General features: G+C 46.6%; 2 protein-coding genes across 4 annotated transcripts in view; one reads left to right on the top strand and one right to left on the bottom strand.

Moving 5' to 3' along the window:
- Nucleotides 1-16603, bottom strand: part of OTULIN (OTU deubiquitinase with linear linkage specificity) — a 49979-nt gene extending 33376 nt beyond the window's left edge. For 2 of the 3 annotated variants that reach the window (XR_013827652.1, XM_079917306.1), the window contains exons 1-4: nt 16310-16603; nt 11652-11870; nt 8090-8166; nt 2911-3005 (exon numbers count right to left, since the gene is read on the bottom strand). Coding sequence is in view for 2 of the 3 variants with exons in the window: in XM_079917306.1 (XP_079773432.1) it covers nt 2911-3005; nt 8090-8166; nt 11652-11870; nt 16310-16461 (543 nt within the window). In the remaining variant the exon portion in view is untranslated. The remainder of the gene's footprint in view (nt 1-2910; nt 3006-8089; nt 8167-11651; nt 11871-16309) is intronic. The other variant, XM_079917307.1, reaches the window with a different exon arrangement.
- Nucleotides 16473-22056, top strand: part of LOC307184062 (uncharacterized protein) — a 57904-nt gene continuing 52320 nt past the window's right edge. Inside the window, exon 1 of the mRNA XM_079917309.1 lies at nt 16473-16933. Within this exon, the coding sequence (XP_079773435.1) occupies nt 16698-16933 (236 nt within the window). The 5' untranslated portion in view covers nt 16473-16697. The remainder of the gene's footprint in view (nt 16934-22056) is intronic.

Raw genomic sequence — 22056 nt, 5'->3', positions numbered from 1 at the left:
CTTTTTCAAAAAGTGGATTTAAGTGTCATTCTTGTTTAGCCTGCAAGTGAAACAAGGAAATGAAAATGCTCAGTGACATGCTCAGTCAACTCAAATACAGCCATCCAAACGGACCATTTGGAGCATGCCCCCCAAAAAGGACAGCATAAAATCCCAGCGACCTGGTCCAGGGGCCCAGATGACTGATTCCCCGCTGGACGCTGCTCAGGCGTCGGCGTCGGCTTCACGGCTTCCCCACCGCACGGCTTCGCCCCCGACCTGGCAGACCTTTCGCTAGTCCTGCTCTTCCGCAACAATCACTCGAAACCCTGCTTCCTACCCACATTTACACAAAAGAAGAAGTGTCGCCCTCATGGGGTGGGCACCATGTAGACAGTCATCCTGTGCCCAGGCACTGGACCCTGTTATTAGTTGTTTTCAAGGTTCAAGTCACAGGATGATGTTCTAAGTGGATATGAAAGTACGTCTTTCCAATAATAAAATTTTGAGAGTTGCATTTTTATTCAGTGGCCCAACCACTGCAATGTAAGGGCCCGTCAAGCAGACTCATGCCTGCTAATATGCACCTCTTCCCTATGGTGAACCTCTAGTTACCCCAAATACTCACGATGGCTAGTTCAACAGCAACTGTATCTTTCCAAGTGTGTAAATGAATACCCAAAACAAAACAATCAGACAAATAAGGACTAAAAGATAACAGAGATCCAAGCTGTTATCAGGCCCAGAAATGCTCTGACTGCCACGGGTCCCGATGGGATGCTTTTCTAACTGATGTGCCTTTGATTATTTGGTCACCGAAGGGTCCAACTATAGGGTCATATCTTTACCTCAAACTGAAATCAAAGAGGAATGACTTCAGCATGAGTTCCAAAATATGGAACACTTGGATAACTTAGTAAACATCTTCAATTACAGGCTTGAAGGTGCCAACTGTTAGAAGAGATCCTTTAAAGAGACTGAGATCCAAAAATAAGGTTGCATGTCAGTGTAAGCATTTCTGGGGAAGATGAGAAAATACAGTTTAGATACCTGGCCTCTGGTTATCTACTTTGATACAGAGCTGGAGGTTTTTACAAAATCTACAAGTAGCCAATATGCATATTCAGCAGATGGCCACACAAATCTAAACGTTCTTAAGCTCTGGCAGGGACTGAGAGTCCCAGGTACGTCGTGTCATTGTCTGAAGCTCTCTAACGAGTGCCTGAGACACAAGTAGTCTACAGTCCAGACTTGTGGGAAACAGGGCTGGGAAACACTGGCTCTCAGAGCTTCAGAAGTGGCAGTGGCATTCGAGTATGGTCAGCCCATTTCAGGCATGGGCAGCTGAGGTGCCTGATGAAAGGGGCACAACATTTTCTACAATATGAAGCTCTGAGGACAAGAACAAATATATTCAAATACTTAACAATCTTAAATCCTTAACAGTACAGTTCTAAACAAACAAACAAAAATTTTAAAGATATTTCTATCAAACATGACAGGTCAATATCTCTAACGTGCCAGAAGTGCGTTCAAACTTGTAACGTAAATAATCCCAAGAGAAAAATAAGTAAAGGGTATAATCCATAAGTTACAAGAGGTGGTAGAAGCATTAGGGTGAAACTGCCATTTCCGTAGCTCGGAGGAAGTCAGATAAGGCCACGCCTTGAACAGCCTGGGGTGCTGGGGTACGCGTGTGGGGCGCAGTTGGACCGCTGGCCCCCAACTCTGTCAAAATCCCGCATGTAACTTTACAGGCGGCCCTCTGCATCCATGCAGCATGTAGTGCTGTAGTCCATATTTATTGGAAAAATCTGCATAGAAGTGGGCCCAAACAGCTCAAACCTGTGTTTTTCAAGTGTCAACTGGAGTAGCAACTTCAATCTACGAAGGAACACTGGATTCAGGATACATTTGAGGGGGAACCAGTAGGATGTGCCACTCGACCTGCTGTGCAGTGGGAGTGGGTCAAGGGGCCTGACTCAAGTAATGACCCAACCCAGTCATAGCCACAGTGGGACCGTGTCATGGGAATCCCTGATGTCCCACAGCCTTGGAAGGACTACCTCAGGGTCACCAATCTATGCAATGGGACTGAAAGGGGGACAGCTCCTGGGATGCCCTAAATCAGTAGTCCCCAACCCCTGGGCCATGGATCGGTACCGGTCTGTGGCCTGTTAGGAACCGGGCCGCACAGCAGGAGGTGAGCGCCAGACGAGCGATCGAAGCTTCATCTGTATTTACAGCCACTCCCCACCACTCGCATTACCACCTGAGCTCCGCCTCCTGTCAGCATTACGGTGAGTTGTATAATTATGTCATTATGTATTACAATGTAATAATCATAGAAATAAAGTGCACAATAGATGTAACGCGCTTGAATCATCCCGAAACCATCCCCCTCCCGAGACCGTGGAAAAATCGTCTTACACGAAACCTGTGCCTGGTGCCAGAAAGGCTGGGGACTGCTGCCCTAAATAAAAGAAGTAGTTCCAGATCCCTCTGCTTAGAAGGTATAGGAGAGTCCAGGCCCCTAGAACTGGAGGACATGGAAAGACAGCTGAGTGGGGACAGCAGATGCATGACGTCTGCGCCTTTTACCTCACCAGGCCAGAAGGGCAGTGTTCCCAAATGACCCCAAGAGGACAACCAATGGCTGGCCCAACCCTGAACAGCACAGAGCCATTTATGTGTTTTCCAAAGAAATCAAGTTACTGAATAACTGATTATGATTCTATGTTAATACTGTGACTCCAAACAAGTCCCTTATCTTTGGAGCCTGTTTCCTCATCTCTAACGTTAGAACACCAATAATTACAGTCTGGTGGCAGTTGTCATAACTAGCATCTAAAAATACAAAAGGACATATTAAATAATTACTTATGATAGACTATTGGAAAGACTCAAAATGCGTGCATCCAGGCATCATACCTTTTTCATACATGTTGCTTTTTGCGTATTTCCCCTCCATTCTTTTTTGCAATAGTCCATGATATCCATTTCAGGAGCTACACTTAATCTGGGCTCTGTTAAAGAATAAAAAAAAGGGGGGGTGGGGGGGTGGGGAGGGGGAAACAGTGAAACAAAGCATCATCAGAATAATGGTACTGCTTTACCTGAGATTTCCTTTCTCGCTCACTGCGGTCCCCCAAAATCCAGAATTCCACTGCTGCCTACCACCTGGTCCAGACCTCCAGCACCTCGCTCCTAGGTGACCACCGAGGGCTCCCAGTGGGCCTCCCTGTCACCACACCCTACCAACCATTCTCCACACGGCAGCCAGAGGGGTGCATTTAAAACGTAAGTCAGATGCTACCCACCACCGCTGGGCTCCAAGGCCTCCCATCACACTCGACTCTACTCCCTCACTACCTACAAGGGCCTCGTGCCCGGGCCGCCCGCTGCCTTTCCGGCCTCAGCTCCCACCACTGCCCACGCTGACGGTTCCTGCCCTACCTGCGGGGCACCCGCTCCTCGCTCCCTGAAGGTCTCTGCTCACCTCTTGACGCTGATGCCCGATATCAAAATGCCACACACACACACCTTCACTCTATTCCCCTTACACGGTTTTGTTTTTCTTATTAGCACTGATCAACACCTGACATATTTCTTTTTCTGCACCCTGCCTTCCCCACCCCTACACACACCACACACACACCACACACACACACACACACACACACACATGACAAAACATGAGCTCCCTGAGGGCAGGGGCTTTGTTTTGTTTCTCAGCTGTGCCCTCAGCACCTGTAACCACACGGACCCAGGTGCCCATGAATAATGTTCACATTAAATACGCAGCAGTCTAAGCTCTGAGAAGATACATCTAATGATTTGTAATTTGTTTTTTACATCCATTATACAAAGAGATAAGACCTCTATTACAAAAGTATATTTAATTGTCTCTATTTAGTTATATCCCGCCTTGATCCCAAAAGGCTATAAACTGTTGATAATCAGCCAGAAGTTAATGGAGCTCTCAACATCAGCTGAACCACAGACCTCGTCTGACTCTAATAACACATCCCCCCAAATTAAAAAATACAACTTATGATCAAACGATATAGTAAAAAAATGGCCTTTAAACTTCCTTGTTTAACCTATGAGGTTTGAGATTTGATTTTGTGGCACATGCGTATGCACACACATGCGTATGTCTGTTCTAGGAAGAAAGAGGTAAATTCCCAGGCATCTCTTGACTTCCTTTTTAAAATACTGAAGAAGTAAATGTTAGCAAAGAAATCGGGATATCAACACAGAAGTACCTTACAACATATCTACTCAGGAGGAAGTTGAACACAAAATAAAGATGTTATATTCAGCTCAATTCAATAAACACTTGCTGCGTGTCTAGTATGTGCCAAGCTTTGAGCTAGGAACGGGGGGTAAGAAGACGTTAAAGCCCCAGATTCTGTCCTGAATGTGTTTAGAGACTACTGAAGAAGAAAGGACCACAGGTACTCACCACACAGGGTGTGACAGATGAGGGATGACTGATGCAGGAGCCCAGGAGGAGCCCCTAATCCCTGTTTGCAGTTCAGGTAAACCAATTTTTTTGAAAAACAAAAAATGTAAGAACCGCCTGTTTTAAAAATCTCATGGTAAATCCTTTCACAAGGAAAACAAACCTTTTATACAAAAGGGAAAATAACACATATACAGATAACAGATACATTTATCTGTGGCATAAGTCAGGACTGGCTTAAAGGTGAAACAGACCCCGGAGCATAATACACGGAGACCACAAATACCACCGCTGCAGAGCCAACCCTCAAATACAAACCAGTCATTGTCTGAAGTCAATAAACACTGTTTGAGTGTCTATCTAGTGGAGGGAAGATTTCCCTTTTATCGCCTTCCTACTCACCTCCCCACAAAGCTTGAGGAACTACAAATGTCCAGAGCTGAGGACACTTAGCGGGGCACGTTCTGCCACGAGGGAGCATGCTTCCAGCTCAGGAAGGGCCTCCCGGGAAGAAGGGCCAGCCTTGCCACTATCCTCACTTGCAGTCCTCTTCCTGTGTGCACCGAGACAGGACTCGGCCCCTGGTCAGGGAGGCAGGCCACACCCCAGGACTGAGGGGAGAAGGCAGAAGGCTCAGCGGGCTCAGAGGCCAAGCCGCAAGCCACAGCCCTGTGCTGAATCAGAGGTCCGCGGGACACAGCTGAGGGTGGAAAATGGATACTCACAAAGCACTAGCATCAAAATTATACTTTCAGTCCCATCCTGCCACCATTCTTTGGGAGGAGGACTCCAACAGCCACCGCATGCCATCCTCCAGGCTAGAAGCCGGAGACACAGGACAGGCAGTGCCTGACCTCAAGCGGTTTAAGTATACAACAGTTCCTTGCTTTGTTTAACTGCATCCAACACAGACTGATTACTGTTCCCAGGAAAGAACATTTCTAGTGGCAAAAAAACCCCACAAAGACAAACGCACAAAAAAAACACAAAGGGGGAAGCTGAAAATCAGAGTGGCAACCAGAAGCCAAATTAACCAAGAGGTTTGTTCCTTAACCACCATATGGTGACAAAGACAAGGATTCAGACTCTCAGAGGATGGGAAGTTAAAACTGAACCCCTCCAGAACGCTGGGGCTCTCAACTGAGAGGCTAGGGCAAGAATCGCAAACTTCTTCTCTGGTGGGCCAGAGAGTAAGTAACGTAGGCTTTGAGGGTGTAAAGTTTTCTCTCACAACTACTCAACTTTACTATGCATGAAAATCACCATGGGTGATGTGTAAACCAAGAAGTTCCAATAAAACTTTATTTACAAAACCAGGGGCCATGTCAAATTTGGCCAGGGAGCTATAGTTTGCTGACCCCTGCCTGGACAAGGTGAAAAAAAGCTTTTCACTAACAAAGAGAGAGCATAAAAAAACTCTCTGCCTTGGCCTGGGCTCTGACTCGGAGAGAGAGGAAGCCTCCGCTGAGAATTCATAACCACGGGCCGGCTCTCACACAGTGCCAGGGTGTGACTTCATACTAGCTGCAAGACCCTGGAAGGTCAAACCCAGAAATTAACCTAACGTGGCCCAAGGCAGGTGACTCCCTGGGTGCCTGGCAGAAACAAGGCCAAATCCTCTCACACTCAAGACAGGCTGCATATACTCTACACAGACACACGAAAGCTGAGCTTAGAATTCAAACCCTGAAGAAACAGGAAATAAGGAAAAATAGCAACTGGCATAATTAGGCCTGCCAGGATTTTCAGATAATGGGATTATCAGGCCTGAAAGAGTATGCTCAAAATGCTTAAAGGAAGGAATAAAAACATGAGCAAAGAGCAATACACTATCAAAAAAAAGACCAAGCAAATTCAGAGGGGAAATAGAACTTTTCCAAAAAAGAAAGAAAAAGAAAATATTTCCGAAGGAACTGTCCTGAATGCAACAGAGGCTGAAAGTCAGAAAACATTTGAAAGGGTGTGTGACAGAGGGACCTGGATGACTGAATGAAAGCTAGCAAACACCTCATTAGAGCTATGAAAGGAATAAGTAGAGAGAATAGGAAAAAGGCAATATTCAGAAAGATAGTGGCTGAGAATTCTCCTGAACTGATGAAAACTAGCCATCCTCAGATTCAAAAAGTAAAAAAAAAAATCCCAAGCAAAATGTTTAAAAGAAAAAAAAAAAATCCATACTTAAGAAACCTCAAGGAGAAACTGTAGGACACTGAAGACAAAGAGAAGACAGAGAAAGACAGATTTCCAAGGATCGGACTGACTGCAGTACTTTCAACTACAAGAGAAACCAGAAGACAATGCAATAAAATCATCAAGAAAATAAGAAAAAACAAAAATTCATCTGGGGTTATTCAAGAAAAGTAAAATAAAGAAATTTTTATACGGACAGAGCTTCCCACCAGAGGCACTTCTACAGGATGTTACTGCGAGAAGGGCCATGAACCCAGGAGGACTGAGATTCAGGGTATAAAGGGATCCATTCTGACCTCAGACTAAAGCTGGACAAGGCCTCAGACAAGGTCCCCTGAAAAGCCAGAGCACCTGCACAGGCCTTCCCTGGGGGGCAGAGGAGAATTCCAACAGAGAGCCTGCAGAGTGAGCGAGAAAGCAAGGGGCCCCTGCACACACAGCAGGAATAAACCATGGCTGAAGAAGCACTTTCTCCTCAGGAATATGACTGCTAAGGACTGAATCCGAGGTGAACTGTGTGCAACTGCAGCAGAAGATTCGAGCATCCTCTGAAGGTTATGGGGGACCATAACATCTCCCTTGGCTACCACAGTGAAGAGTTCCACCAACTCCTTGTGAGGAAGACTCAAAAATTATCATCGAAGACCCCACTTTGTATCTTTTGTTCCTAATTACACGTATAATGCTTTGCTAACCATACGACAAACAGGAGCTAGTTCTTCAACCAGAACACACACATCACACAAGTGGTGCACAAGAAGGTGCCCCCTGTGAACCATCTGTGGCATACCCCCAACTCGGAGCATCTCCACTGGGCTCCCGCACGAGGCTAGCAGGGAAGGAAGGGGGCACTTCTCCACACACAGCCCCGCCGGCCGTGCCCCCAGCAGAGGCTCAGCCTTGCAGCCGTGGGTCCACGGGCCCTGGTGGGGCGAGCAGAGCAGGCACGACTGAGCAGAAGCATGGACACAAGATCATGAAATGACAGGAGAATTAGTGCTCTCAGTTCCATGACAGTTCTTCCTTATCAGTTAATCAAATTCATGTGGCCTTCTGCACGCAAAGACCCGGAGAGCAGGCTTCTCAGTAAGCCCTTCCACTTGAAATGAAAAATGCCCTTCAAACCCAAACTCTCCCTCTAAGAATATCAGCAAGTCAAGAACTGAGAGAGAGTGGTGTCAAGAGATTAAACAAAGCCTCAGGGGTGCAAAAACCATATGAATGTAAAGAACACAGGGGAAGTATTTGCATTAAAACTGTAAAACCTCAGGAAACAGTATTCTCCAAACATACCTCAGCAAAATGAATAATCCAATACAGATAAGACCACACGCACACGCATGTTTCCTAGGAAGTACATCTCAATATTTCATGGAAATGGATATACCGATGTAACTGCATTTTCTACTATAAACAGTAGGAACTCTATAAAGAAAACAATTCCAAACATACCTGATGACCCTCTTTCATGTATAAGTAATTCTTTCTCCTTTTCTATTTCATCCGCCGCACGATACATGTCCTCCTCGCTGAAATCATACCAAGTTAGACATTTCAAAAATTTGTTGCACTGACAAGTTCCCTCTTATCACAACATGCAACTGCTGAAAAAATTTATGACACGCAAAGTTTAACTTTTTCACATTACATGATGACAGTCTGATAAAATATGGGTCTTTTATCTTAGACTCATGTTTCTAGCATTCCAATTCAGTTTTTTACTTTAAATGAGACATTCTACACCACTCCACTGGCTGCATGGCTCTGAGGCCATTTTAAATGTAACGTCTTTAATGCCTCACGTATGTGAGCATCTTAGCGTGCATCTTATCAGTGAAGCCATGCCATGCTGGAGATGGTGCTAATAAAAGTATACAGGAGTGCAGGCCAAGTGCCAACTTTAGTATGTCACAAGCAAATTTTACAAGAGCTACTCTAAAAACAAGGATAGGAGATTTACAAGTCCCCAGAGCTACAAAACCTCCCTCAGGCCCCTCCTGGTCCCTGAGGCCCACACGCAAGCAGCCACCCGCCTTCTGCCGAGCACATCCCTGGCACCCCGCATACTTTCACTGGGACTTAGCACAACAGCTCCCAAAAGAGTCTCTAGGCTCCTTCAGTGAGCTAACAAGAACCTACTAAGTCCTGGAAAGGGAGAAGACCCCACTGGGTGCCAGACAAGGATGAAAAACGGGACTTCTGAGTTTTAAGATGCCTCCTTTTCCCCTCAAGATACACCACAACGTGACAATGATGGGAAAGAGAAGTGCCAACTCTATCTTTGCTGAAACCACAAGACATGTGAAAGCCCAAACCGTCCAAAAGTGGAAGAAGGGGTAGGAAGGGACGGAGGACGGGGTAAGCCTCGAGGCTAGTGGAGGGGCACCTGCTGGAAGGGAAGACCAGTACACCCTGCAGGGCCCCAGTAAGGCTCAGGAACTGGAGGTGCCAAGTGCTTCAGATGGTATAGGAGACACCCAGGGCTGAACACAAGGAAACTGGCTGGTGTACACATCAGGAGAGATCAGACCCCCAATTCCCAGTACTCCCTCCCCATGACAGCACACCCCCACTCCTCACACAAGACAGGAGGCTCCAGGCACCCTGGACATTGGACACAGGACAGAGGAGTTACTAAGGAACCGGGTGAGCGACTCGAGAGACGTACTCACACCCTGGATTCCCTCAGCCCCCCAGCTCCGCGTGCATCAGCCCAGCCGGAGGAAAGGGGACCAAGTGAGAGGGAACAAGAGACAGAAGAAGGGCCGCTGAGACAGAGACTGAGCTGGGCACTAACATACCCTCCACCCCTCTGAAACCCTTCAATGGCTCCCATATAAGCAAGGAAGTCTAAATCTGGACCCGTCCCACCACTCTAGCTTGTATTCTGTGATTGCCCTACACACACCCACACTTCTGTCCAAACACCTGACCGACTCTAGCCTGTGCTTTCATACCTGTGATCGGCTCCATCCATGGCCCGGCACGAATGGCTTACCACCTACCACCTCAGGGCACATGCCGTGTGGGTGGCCTCGCTGGGGGTGCCATGGCTGGAGTCACCCAGGGTTCAACCACTCCTCACTAGCCATACGTATAACCATGCAACTCAAGTGACCACACTTCTCACCACCTAAATGTATCCACCTGTAAAAAGGACAGTAAGGGCTCCCCTGGTGGCGCAGTGGTTGAGAGTCCGCCTGCCGATACAGGGGACACGGGTTCGGGCCCCGGTCCGGGAGGATCCCACATGCCGCGGAGCGGCTGGGCCCGTGAGCCATGGCCGCTGAGGCTGCGCGTCCGGAGCCTGTGCTCCGCAACGGGAGAGGCCACAACGGTGAGAGGCCCGCGTACCGCATAAAAAAAAAAAAAAAAAAAAAAAAAGGACAGTAAGAGCACTCACCTCAAGAGACTGCTGTGAAAACAGACGCATAAATACTCAGCACTCAAAAACGTTAGCTAGCCTTATTAATTTTCATGCTACATCCATTTGTGTAGAGTAGTGGTAAGATCATTTCTTATTCCTTTCTTCCTTTTCTTCTCTCCACGTAAAGGTGATGGGGCGTGTGTGCCTGTCATTTTTAACGTTGTGAGGTTGAGGGGACATACTAGGGAAAAGGTACTTTCCATGTGCTCTAACCCCAGTGAGATTTCAAGTAACAGGTGTGATGTCACCCATGGAGCCCGTGCCAGGGTTAAAAGCAAACAGAAACCAGACTCGCAGGGACTATACATCAAATGCTTAAAATAAAAAGTGACTAAATGTGTTAAGGTCTTTTTTCAATAGTTTAATGTTATCCTTTGGCCTCCTTCCTAGCGTTATCAAATAGGAGAGAAATTCTGATCCTATAAAACAGGCATGTAAGTGAATCATTTTCACAGTATCATTATCAGAAGCATGTCTTTGGGGAAGCCACTTCCCTAATCTTGGCCTCAGTTTTCTCATCTTCAAAACAAGAAGACCAGACAAGACCTAAATGATCTACATGGTTCCTCTTCCAGTTCTTAGTTCTAACAGACTATGAATCTATTCGCACGTCAAGCCAATTCTGTGGCTACGGGCAGGCATATTCACATGCACTCGTCTCCTTCCTTTCTAATCTACAAAATAAACAAAGTGCAATGGCAACACCAGTGCCCAGAGGAGGTTCTCTAAACAAGCATCTCTCTGCACAGCCACAAATACAAATTCCGCCAAAGACCAACAGGAAAGGGACGCAAAGGAGACTAGATGCAAAAGGAAGACAGAGCAGAAAGGGAGATTACTGGTAATAGAAATGCAGTGACTCAAGAGATACAAAAGAAGTAAAGCAGAAATTGAGGAATGGGAGGCCTGGGGTATATTCAAATGACTGTAGCCACACTAGATTTCATTCAGATTCCCTGCACAAACGTTTGCCAGCTTCCACGGCCACCAAGGACATGTGGCCAAGGACATTTGCTAACTTGCCAAGGCCACCAGGGAAACGATAATATGGCTTTTAAAAGCCACTGTTATCTCCTTGGAGAGAAGATAAGTTAGAAGTTCAAGCAATAAAGCTCAATCAATATGATCAGAAAATAAGACATTTAACAGCCAAAATGAAATATTCATCCAACATAAGGACCATCAACTGGAAAGTGAGAGAGATATATGAAAGCAAGAAAAATTAAAATAATTTTATTTAAGAAAATACTTCACTCAATAAACTTCTGCTTTAACTTTTTTAAGTATCAAAATATTAAAGCTGAAAATAACAACAAAAAGAAATTATATTTAAAGTTGGGAATCTGAAATAGCTAGAAGTTTAAATTTTTGTCATGGGAAGGGAAGACAGTGAAACAATGCAAGGAAAGGGGATATATGATAAGATAAAATCCTTGATGCTGACCAGTTTCAGAAATTGGGCAATCTTTTGTGTGTGTCAAGTTGGGGTAGGGATGAGGCGTGTCCACCATTTAGCACAAAGAGGCCACTGAAGTCCACAGGCTCAAATGATCACCACAGCAAAAAGTTTCCTTCTAGAAAACATACCCATCACTAGAAAAGTAGTAAAGAAAAGTAGGAGTCTTGGGCTTCCCTGGTGGCGCAGTAGTTGAAAGTCCGCCTGCCGATGCAGGGGACACGGGTTCGTGCCCCGGTCCAGGAAGATCCCACATGCCGCGGAGCGGCTGGGCCCGTGAGCCATGGCCGCTGAGCTTGCGCGTCCGGAGCCTGTGCTCCACAACGGGAGAGGCCGCAACAGTGAGAGGCCTGCGTACCGCAAAAAAAAAAAAAAAGAAAGAAAAAAAAGAAAAGTAAAAGTCTTAAATCTGACTTGATTTCTTGCGGACCCTGGCATGTGAGTCATACTCAAGTACACAGTCAAGTTAAATTTTAAAACCAAAATGCTAATAATTTCTACTTAGAAAATTATTAGTTTAGTACCATAATGTTACTTTAAAGTATTTTCGAGCTCCCATTTTCTCTCAGAGATGAATTATTTTACTCTCAATATTAAGGCAATATACACCATTGAGTAGGTTACATGACATTGTCTACTAAATTATTATTATTCCTCTTGCTCTTTTCAAAGACCTGGATAACAATAAATGTTTGAAAACTTAATTTTAAAGTGCTTACTACATGTAGACAAAATTACACTACTCCCCAAAACAAAAGCTATAAGCGAAAAACACAGGGCTCAGTGAAGCAGAAGACATTTCTGTGAAGCCAGTTTTTCAATTCTAACATATATGCAAAGCTAACAAGACAGCACTTTAATCACTCACCGTTATGAACATTTGCACTAAGCTTCCCTTAGTTATCTAAAAAAGCTAAACTGAGTATGACTCTGTTCAGCTCTCTGGACTTGAACGCAGCAGTTCATGCTTAACTTGGCCTGTCCTAGAAGACTAATGGCCCAGGCAGTGTTGCTGAAAGTGTCAACCACTGTGACACCACGCACCATCCCACACAGGCACAGGAAAAGCAAAGACCACTCAACCCAGCCTTTCTCCACCTCTTAGCGGTTGTAGAGATGAGCGAACAACACATCAAATGTGGGAAAGTCCCGGCACCCAGGCTGAAATTCCACCTCCGATCTGCAAGTGGACTTTCCATGACTGGCTCGGGCTATTCCACGTGACTTCCAGAGGAGTCTGGGGACAACCAAGACACCCTCAACAAGCAGGTTTCTCAGATGCATCCCAGCTCTGAAGCAGGTTCTACATCCAGGAGGGGGAAGGGGCAGGAGGGAGTCGCTGTTACCCCATCAAAGACAGCCACCCCACTCCCCCGGGCTGCTAAGGTGGGTGGGAAAACACATTCGCACAATAGCACATTTAGCAACACCCGAGGACAATGGCTTCACAGTTTGTTGTTCACAGCCCTTCTGAGAATCCACAGCTTTCCTCAGAACCTCAGTCCAGAAAAACATAAATACACTCATGATTTTGCCTTCCACTTCAGAGGGGTACACAGACACATCATGTTCCCCCCTACACACAGCCAGCCTGTGGACCCCAGATTCAAACCCTGTCCCACCGTCAGGCAGACAGAGAAGGACCACGGAGTAGTCTCACTTCTCAATTCCCTAAGCATGTCTAGCCTGGCCACCAACCATGTCCCAGGACCATCCTGGTCCTCAAGGACTGTAGTACTAGCTTAGCTAAGAGGAAGAAGTGACACAGCATAAGTTTCAACTGTATGGGTCAGGTGAGCAGGGGATGGAGTATAGGAGACCTGCTGATAGGAGGGAGGTAATGTCCAAACAAGTCAACTGAACCTGGTCTGACCTAATACTTCCTCAAAAGGGACACTGAATCATCTTGTGAGCCATCCCTAGGGCTTGTCCAAGGGATGTCAGCCAACCACAGCTCTCAAGCGAACTAAGAAAAAAGAAAGAAAGGAAAGGAAGGAAAGAGATTTAGGAAGTAGCTTATCCTATGATTTTTATATCTTTCTTCCCCACTATTTCTCTCCCTTGCAAAACACAGTGAGCTTGGTCACAAGGAATTTGTGTCCTACAGTACAGCCTGTAGGAAATGAGCCATCCCTTCCCCTACCCTTCACTGCACCTCTCAGAGTCACAGCCTGGATGTACAATATAATGGCTACAAAAGTTGGGCTGTGATTTGTATTCATAATTTCTATCCACTGAATGAATTAAAATGACTCTGCAGGGTATCTCAAAACATCTGCATTTTATGGTGTTTCATATTGCCAGATGCAAATATTTTACTCAATTCCTGTGCAGGTCAAACCTAACTTTCTGGGTGGAAAGAAGGGATTTGGCTCCAATGACAGAACAGCACAAGATTCAAAAACTATTTTAGGACCTAGTTCAGGCATTATTACACAATTTATTTATATCTACACTCAACTATTAGGCTGCATATATCATCATGTAAGAACTGATGTGCACACATTATACTGCAAACTATGGAATGGCAATGTTTATATGCTGCAGTACAGTTTCTCTAGCCCTTAAGAAAATATCAGAGTGCAATGAGAAGTAGCCCCACTGCCCGTATAATAAACAAGGAAGCCCAGAACGTAAGATACGACGTTCAGAAGCTGATATTTGAAGTTATCTTCACCTCCTTTCCCTGGCTCCCCCTTGCTCTCTTATGAGAGTTAAAAGAGAATGAGATCATCAAAGACAACAAAAATAGGAAGAAAAAGAAATTAAGCTAGTAAATAAACGGCAAATTGGAATATTTATTCCAGAAAAAAAAAAAGTGAAGTCTGCATGATTATATGTCATGGCCCTCTACCTAGTTTTGCTGAGAAAGCCAGAAAGACATGGGGGGAGGTCCCCACCCAGGCATCAGGGAACCTGGCCCTGAAACCTACTCCCTGCGCCTTCCTGGCCAAGCTGCACCTATCAAATCTGCAACTCAGTTTCCTAACCGATAAAATGACAAACCTAGGCTGGGTTGTTGACATTCCCTTCAGCTCCACGCCCATAATTCTACTGACAGTAGAGAGAAGAGGCACCTGTGCCACAAAACCTTTTCGTCAGGGAAGAGTGTTCCTTTTGCACCATGACCCATTTCCCCAGGTGCTCAGACTCTGGGAACCACATCCAGCAGAAAAGCTTGCCAAATAACTCTGTGTATTTGGGGGACTGTGGTTCGGACTTCAAAGTTTCTGCATCTCCCAGGAGGGCACGACACAGCTGAGGCTGAGAAACAGCATCTGAGGGCCAGGGCCGCTAGATGGGGAGCACAGCTGAGACCACCGGGGCCTAAGTGCGGCAGCAGCAGTCAGCCTGGAAGCCGCAGGCAGGAACCAGCACGGGCTGGGAAGGGGCAGAGGCAAAGACCACCCCCATGCGCACCCCAACTTCACCCGCTGCAGAGTCTTAGCTAGGGCTCAAACCCAGGGAGCAAAACTGCAGCCACATCTGCTCACATGGGCCTGCACAGTGGTTTCAATTAAAAAATAAAAGGCTACTATTTAAAAATCAGGGGAATTCCCTTGAAGTCCAGTGGTGACAATCTCTGGCGGGGGAACTAAGATCCTGCAAGCCGTGTGGCACAGACAAAAAATTTTAAAAAATAAAAGTGAAACATCTGGATGTAATTTAAAAATAAAATAAAAATCAGGACATTTCAAACAAAAGTCAGAATATCTGGAATCTTCTATAGGCTGGAACTTAGTGGACCCTGTCCCCATAGGACTCAGCTCTCCAGGAACCCATGTGACACCTGCCTAGCTCCTGGGGGCAGGAGTTTGAGACCTCCTGCTCTAAATCTTAACCCATTAAGTGTGGATAATACCATCCCAAGGGGCTTGGGTGCTCAAGGAGAAGGTCAAAGTCCACGATAAAGAGCCATGCAAGCAAGAATTATTGTAATACATTATCTGCAATAACAGTTCCCCCAGGACCCCTTTTTAGGAAATGGGGGGGAAAAGCACACTTCCCAGCCAATTAAGATCTCTGTCAAACTGGTTACCTGAGTGCTTTCGTCAATTTTGGAATTCCAAAAGCATTTATATGTGACTAGAACTTGAAAGTGCAGAAAAGTTTCAGCCTTCAAGTTTATATTCTGCTTCCACCCCTGCCCCCAAATCCTTGCAGAAACTATAAACTCTTCCGATGTACGCAGCCGCCTTTACAGTTCAATAAGGAATTGATCTAAGCAGCACTGCCTTTCGTATTTAAAAATCAAGGCGGTTGGGGACATCTAGTTAAGCAGCTAACGGGCAAAAGAATTGGGGCAGACTCCGTCCAAAGTCTGTCCAACAGGTGGGACGCTCATCAAGCGCAGACTTGCCTTCCAAGAACAAGCAGGTCGCGTGGCTCAGCTTTCCTGGGGTTGTGACAGCGACAACCTCAGCCCCTTGCCGCGACAGGTTGGGGGGAAGCGCTAATGGAGTGGGTTATAAGATAATACGCTTCTGGAGTCTGTTTCCCAAGTTGCTGGAGCTTTCTTTAGCTTTGGAGATATGGAAATGTCAAAAAGGCGGGGGAGGGTACTGGATAACCAGAATTTTAAAACGCGCCTTCCGGAAAAACTTTTGTCATCGGACACACTGGATACAAAAGTGTCTTCACCGACAACCTTACTTTAAAAACAAGGGGGCGAAGGGCCCTCCGCCGGCTCCTCCCCCGGCCACCTCACCCCACTCCACGCCCGCCCGTGGGTGCCGAGCCCGGGGCCCCACGCCGCTCCCGCCGTCCCCGCCCCGCGCCCCGAACTCACTGCTCGGCCGGGCACCGCACCGCGACTCGCGGCTGGCCCCCGGCCACCGCTTTCTCGCCCTCAAGCGCCGCGGCCCCCGCCTCCCGCGCCGGCTTCTCGGCACAGCTCTCCCCCGGCCACGCTCCGGGCTGAAGCATCGTCCCCCGACTCATGGGGCCTCCGCCGCCGGCGGCGGCGCCGCAGGGGTTCGGCCGCCTCCCAGCGATCCGGAGCCCCTCCCGTCGGGGCGCCAGGCCGTGGCCGCCGCTGCAGCTCTGCTGCCCGCCGGTTACCGACGGTTCACAGAACGCTTCCGCACACGTCACCACCGCCCGCCCCGCGACCTCTGACCCGCGGCGAGGGGGCGCGGCCCGCGACGGCCGGGAGTCCCGCGACGCGGAGCTTGCGCATGCGCCTGCGCGGGCCGAGCCGCCCGAGAGGACCGCCCACGCGAAACACTACTGCGCTTGCTCCACCCCCGCGCGCCGCCGGCCAGCCCCAGAGTTCCCAGCGCTCGGTCATTGACCTAAGAGTCGCGGCAGCTCCTCGTCGTCGAGTCCCCGGGCGTGAGGGAGAGGAAGCGCTGGACGGGCGGCGGAACTCGGCCTCGGTGAGGAGGAAGAGGGCCGGCCTGGGGCGTGAAGGGTACGAATATGTTTGGGCGCCTTACAGTGTCGCTCTGGGCTTCGGAGCCTCGCCCTCCACCAGAGGTTCCTCGGCTGTAGAGCGAGGAATGTGGTCCAAGTGGGTGATGTGCTGCTTCCCCGGCCTCCCATGGGCGATGCCGTCACCACCCAGCCCCGAGCCTGGAGCCCGGCGGGCTCTGGCCTTCGGCGTGGTGCCGGGCTTGTCGCTCCAGAGCTGAGTTAACAGCCATCCCCTCCGTGAGAAGGGGGACACGGTCCTACCCAACTGGTGAGCCAGCGCAGCACCGTGTGTGTGTGTGTGTGTGTGTGTGTGTGTGTGTGTGTGTGTGTGTGTTGTTGGACTACATTCTTTCAAATAGGAAATTTGGGGGGCTTCCCTGGTGGCGCAGTGGTTAGGAATCCACCTGCCAATGCAGGGGACACGGGTTAGAGCCCTGGTCTGGGAAGATCCCACATGCCGTTGAGCAGCTAAGCCCGTGTGCCACAACTACTGAGCCATGTGCCACAACTGCTGAGCCTGCACTCTAGAGCCCACAAACCACAACTATTGAGCCTGTGCTCTAGAGCCTGCGAGCCACAACTACTGAGCCCACACTCAAGAGACTGCAAGCCACAACTACTGAGCCCACGTGCCACAACTACTGAGCCTGCGCTCTAGAGCCTGCAAGCCACAACTACTGAGCCCACGTGCCACAACTGCTGAGCCACGACTGCTGAGCCTGTGCTAGCCCACGAGCCACAACTACTGAGCTGCATGCCACAACTGCAGAGGCTGCGCTCTACAGCACGCAAGCCACAACTACTGAGCCCGCGTGCCACAACTGCTGAGGCTGCACTCTAGAGCCTGCAAGCCACAACTACTGAACCCTCGTGCCATAACTACCGAAGCCCGGAGACCATGCTCCACAATAACAGAGGCTGCTGCAGTGAGAAGTCCATAAACCACAACAAAGAGTGGCCCCCACTCACTGCAACTAGGGAAAGCCTGCAGCAACAAAGACCCAATGCAGCCAAAAATAAATAAATAAATAAATAAAATAAATCTATTTTTTAAAAAACCAATAGGAAATTTGATTTAGGAGGAGCAAGAGCAAAGGGAAAATATTAACAGACTTCAAAGATGAGAAGACAAAAATGCTTCCTGTCCAGGGAGGGAATAGCAGAGTAGCTGCTAAAGATGAGCAGCAGTCATAGGTGCAAGGGGCAAAGAGTGCAGGGCCAAAGTATGGAGGAAGGGAATGGCTTGGGCAGTTCGGAAACCTACAAGGGGTTCTGGGGTAAAATGGGTTCATAATGGGGTTTTATTGAAAGATGAACCTGGAAGAAGGGTACTGGAGACCAGATCTTGAAAATCCTCCTTCAGCTGACGAGGAACTTTGTGTTTGATCCTCCTTGAAAGATCGGAAGGAGATTATTTTGTCTGCAGTTAGAGAAAAGGTTGGAGAAGGGCAAGACAAGGAAACCAATATAGGGAGACTATGTAGTAATGGGCATCAAAGGGAGAAAATGGCTGAAAAGAATACTTGCATTTTATGGCAAAGAAGTGTGGCGAGTTTTCTGCTTTAATTTTATTTGAAAAAGTAAAATACACATGCTAAAAAAATTCAGAGCACACAAGAGAATATACAGTCAAATTTTGTATGGATGTTAAGGGTGTGGGATTATAGTGGGATGGCTAGTGTCCCCTAAAATTCATTCTCCAACTGGAAATGCAATGTGACCTTATTTGGAAATAGGTTCTTTGAAGATGTAATCAGGTAAAATGAGGTCCTGCTGGATTAGAGTGGGTCCTAAATCTAATGTGTGGTATCCTTATATAAGAAGAGAGGGTGCAGACATATATAGACACAGAAGGAATTAGGACATGTGAAGATGGAGGCAGAGATTGGGGTGATGTAGTTGGAAGCCAGGAAATGACAGGAGCTGCTGGTAGCTAGGAAAAGACAAAGGTTATTCCAAAGAGCCTGCAGGAGAAGCGTGGCCCTGCTGACAACTTGAGTTCAGATATCTACTCTCAAGAACTGTGAGAGTAAATTGCTGTTGTTTTAAGCCTCTCAGTTTGTGGTACTTTGCAGTAACAGCCCTAGGAAACTAATACAGGGATAAAGATGAAGGCTTGTGAAATACTATTAGGCTGAATTTATTGATAAGAGCCTACAAAGCAGATACATTTTACATCAAAGGGTTAGAAAAAGATTAAGTTTGTTTGATTGTTTGCGGAGTATGTCTCTTCCAATTGTACCCATGGAACTAAGAAAATAACCACAAGATGGCTTTCAGAGCCCAATGGACCCACTGTGAGAAGAAACTGAGCGAAAACACCATTGATCACTTGACTTCCTTCCACCCAAAAGTGCCTACACTAAATGAAGTTGAAGTGCCAGAACTGCCTGGGATACTGTAGAGGAAGATCTCCAAAGTCTTGGGAAGATGGGAATCTTAGAGTTGATTTATCATGTAAGACTTTCTCACCCACCTCAGGAGGGTCCAGAGGACATTACCCATCAACATGACTATGAGAAGTAATTTGTGAAGTGAGTTCCAGCACCCTTGAAGAGATCTGCAATTGCTCCTCTCTGTATTCAGATGTATCTTACAATGGAACCTGTTATCAAACTGAGATTCTTAAATGCAGTGGTGATGATGGGATCTCAGGGTGGCAGGTAGGTACCAGTGTGGTTGCTATAATGGACAGCTGAGCCAAAGCAGTAATCAGAATTGTCTGACTCGCAGAGACCTGTGGTATTGGCTAGTTGATCATGGTGTCCCTAGAAAAGAAACAGATGGATAATTACTAAATTCTTACTTGGTCTTTATAAGCAGAAGAGTTCTGGGAACTCCCTGGTGGTACAGTGGTTAGGACTCAGTGCTCTTACTGCCGAGGGCCCTGGTTTAATCCTTAGGGAGCTAAAATCCCACAAGCTGCACAGCGCAGCCAAAAAATAGATTAGCAGAAGAGTTCTGGGTCTATGAACAGAAACCCTAACTTGTGTCACTGAAACAGAAAGTCACAGCCCCTCAATCAGTTCCCAGGCTTGAGCCAACTTACATACCCAGAACTCTGAAGGGCAGGCCAGATCTTCTTGAGGAAGGACCCTACTTCAGTGCCAAAAATGTATAGTGTTAATTTTTTCCCCAGCCTTCCCCACAGGGTCCTATAGCCATCAACAAGAGTGACTGTTCGTTGGAGGAAAGGAAATAACCAGACTTTTGGGGCTTAGTAGACAGTGGCTTTGACCTAGTTCATGGAAACCCAAAATATCACTGTAGTATCTACCTATCAGAGTAGGGGCTTGTGAAGGTCAAATTATCAGTGGAATTTTAGCTCAGGTTCATCTTGCATTAGGCCCAGTGGGTCTCTGAACACGACCTGTGGTTATTTCCCCAGTTCCAGAATGCGTAAAAAATGGACATGCTCAGCAGCTGGCAGGATCCCCACAATGGTCCCCTGACCTGTAGAGTGAATGCTGTTACTGTAGGAAAGGACAAATGGAAGCCACTAGAACTGTTGCTACCTATAAAAATGTAAATGAAAACAATACCACATTTTTGGAGGGATTGCAAAGATTAGTACCACTATCAAGAACTTGAAAGTTGCAAAGTTTGTGATACGCATCACATCCCTTTTCAACTCACCTATTTGGCATGTGCAGAAGACAAATGGATCTTGGAGCATGACTGGATTTTTGTAAATCCGATTATGTGATGATCCCTGTTGCACTGCTATTCCAGATGTGGTTTCATTGTTGAGCAAATCGACACATTTCCCAGTACCTGGTGTGCAGCTATTGATCTGGCAAATGCTTTTTCCTTTATATGTGTTGAAAAAGACAACCGGAAGGAATCAACTGTCAAGGTCAGCAGCACACCTTCACTGTCCCACCACAGGTTATATCAACCCTTCAGCCCTATGTCATGATTTAGTCTGCAGGGACTAAATCCCCTTCCCCTTCCACAGAACATCACACTGGTCTATTACGTTGATGATGATATGCTGATTAGTCCTGGTAGACAGGAAGTACCAATTACTGTACACATATTGGTAAGATATTTGCATGTCAGAGGATGGAAAATAAATCCACCCCAATTCAGAGGCCTTCTACCTCAGTGAAATTTCTAGGGGTCCAGTGGAGTTGAGTATATCAAGATATCACTTCTAAGTGAAGGATAAGTTGTTACATCTGGCCCTTCCTACTGTTAAAAAAAAAAGAGGCATAAAACCAAGTGAGAGAAGAGAAGTCTCTGCAACAGTCCAAGCTGCTGTGCAACTTACTTTGCCACTTGGGTCATATGATTCAGTTGATCCAGTGATGCTTGAAGCGGCAGATAGAGATGATATTTGGAGTCTTTGGCAAGTACGTGTAACTGAATCACAATGCAAACCTTTAGGATTTTGTAGCAAAGCCCTGCCATCCTGTGAAATAACTAGTCTCCTTGTGAGAAACAAGTTTTGGCTTGCTGATGGACCTTAGCAGAAATGAATACTTACCCATGGGCCAAGTTACAATGCGACCTGAGCTCAGTGATAAATCATATTGATGGTATGTAACCTTGATATGATCGGATGCAAAGGGCACCACACCTCTTTGATATTCCAAACCCATAACCCCAGTCTAGTGAGAGGAACACTGGACAAATTACAAACTCCATTAGAGGGGCATCCTAAAAATTACTTCACCAGTTCTCTTCAAAACTGTCAAGGCCACCAAAAAGAAGAAAAGTCTGAGAAACTATCACTCAAGAGGAGCCTAAGGAGACATGACAACTAAATGTAATGTGGTATTCTGGATGGGGTCCTGGAACAGAAGAAGACATTAGGTTAAACAAAAGAAGTATGAATAAACTATGGACTTTAGTTAATAATGGATCAAAATTGGCTCATTAAGTAATAAATATACCATACTAATGTAAGATGTTAGTAATAGGAGAAATTGGGTACAGGGTATATAGGAGCTCTGTACTATCATATCCATTTTTCTATAAATATAAAACTATTCCCCCCCCAAAGTCTATTATATTAGAAAAAACTCAAACTCAAATCACCATGTCACAAAATGATAAACCAAGACTTTCCAAAATAAGGAAGAATGTCAAATCATGTTCTTATTTTGTACTTCAATA

This window comes from Stenella coeruleoalba, assembly GCF_951394435.1.
Source record: "Stenella coeruleoalba genome assembly, chromosome: 3".
In the NCBI taxonomy this organism is placed as follows: domain Eukaryota; kingdom Metazoa; phylum Chordata; class Mammalia; order Artiodactyla; family Delphinidae; genus Stenella; species Stenella coeruleoalba.
The sequence above is the reverse complement of the archived record's forward strand: the minus strand, read 5'-3'. Positions and strand labels throughout refer to the sequence as shown.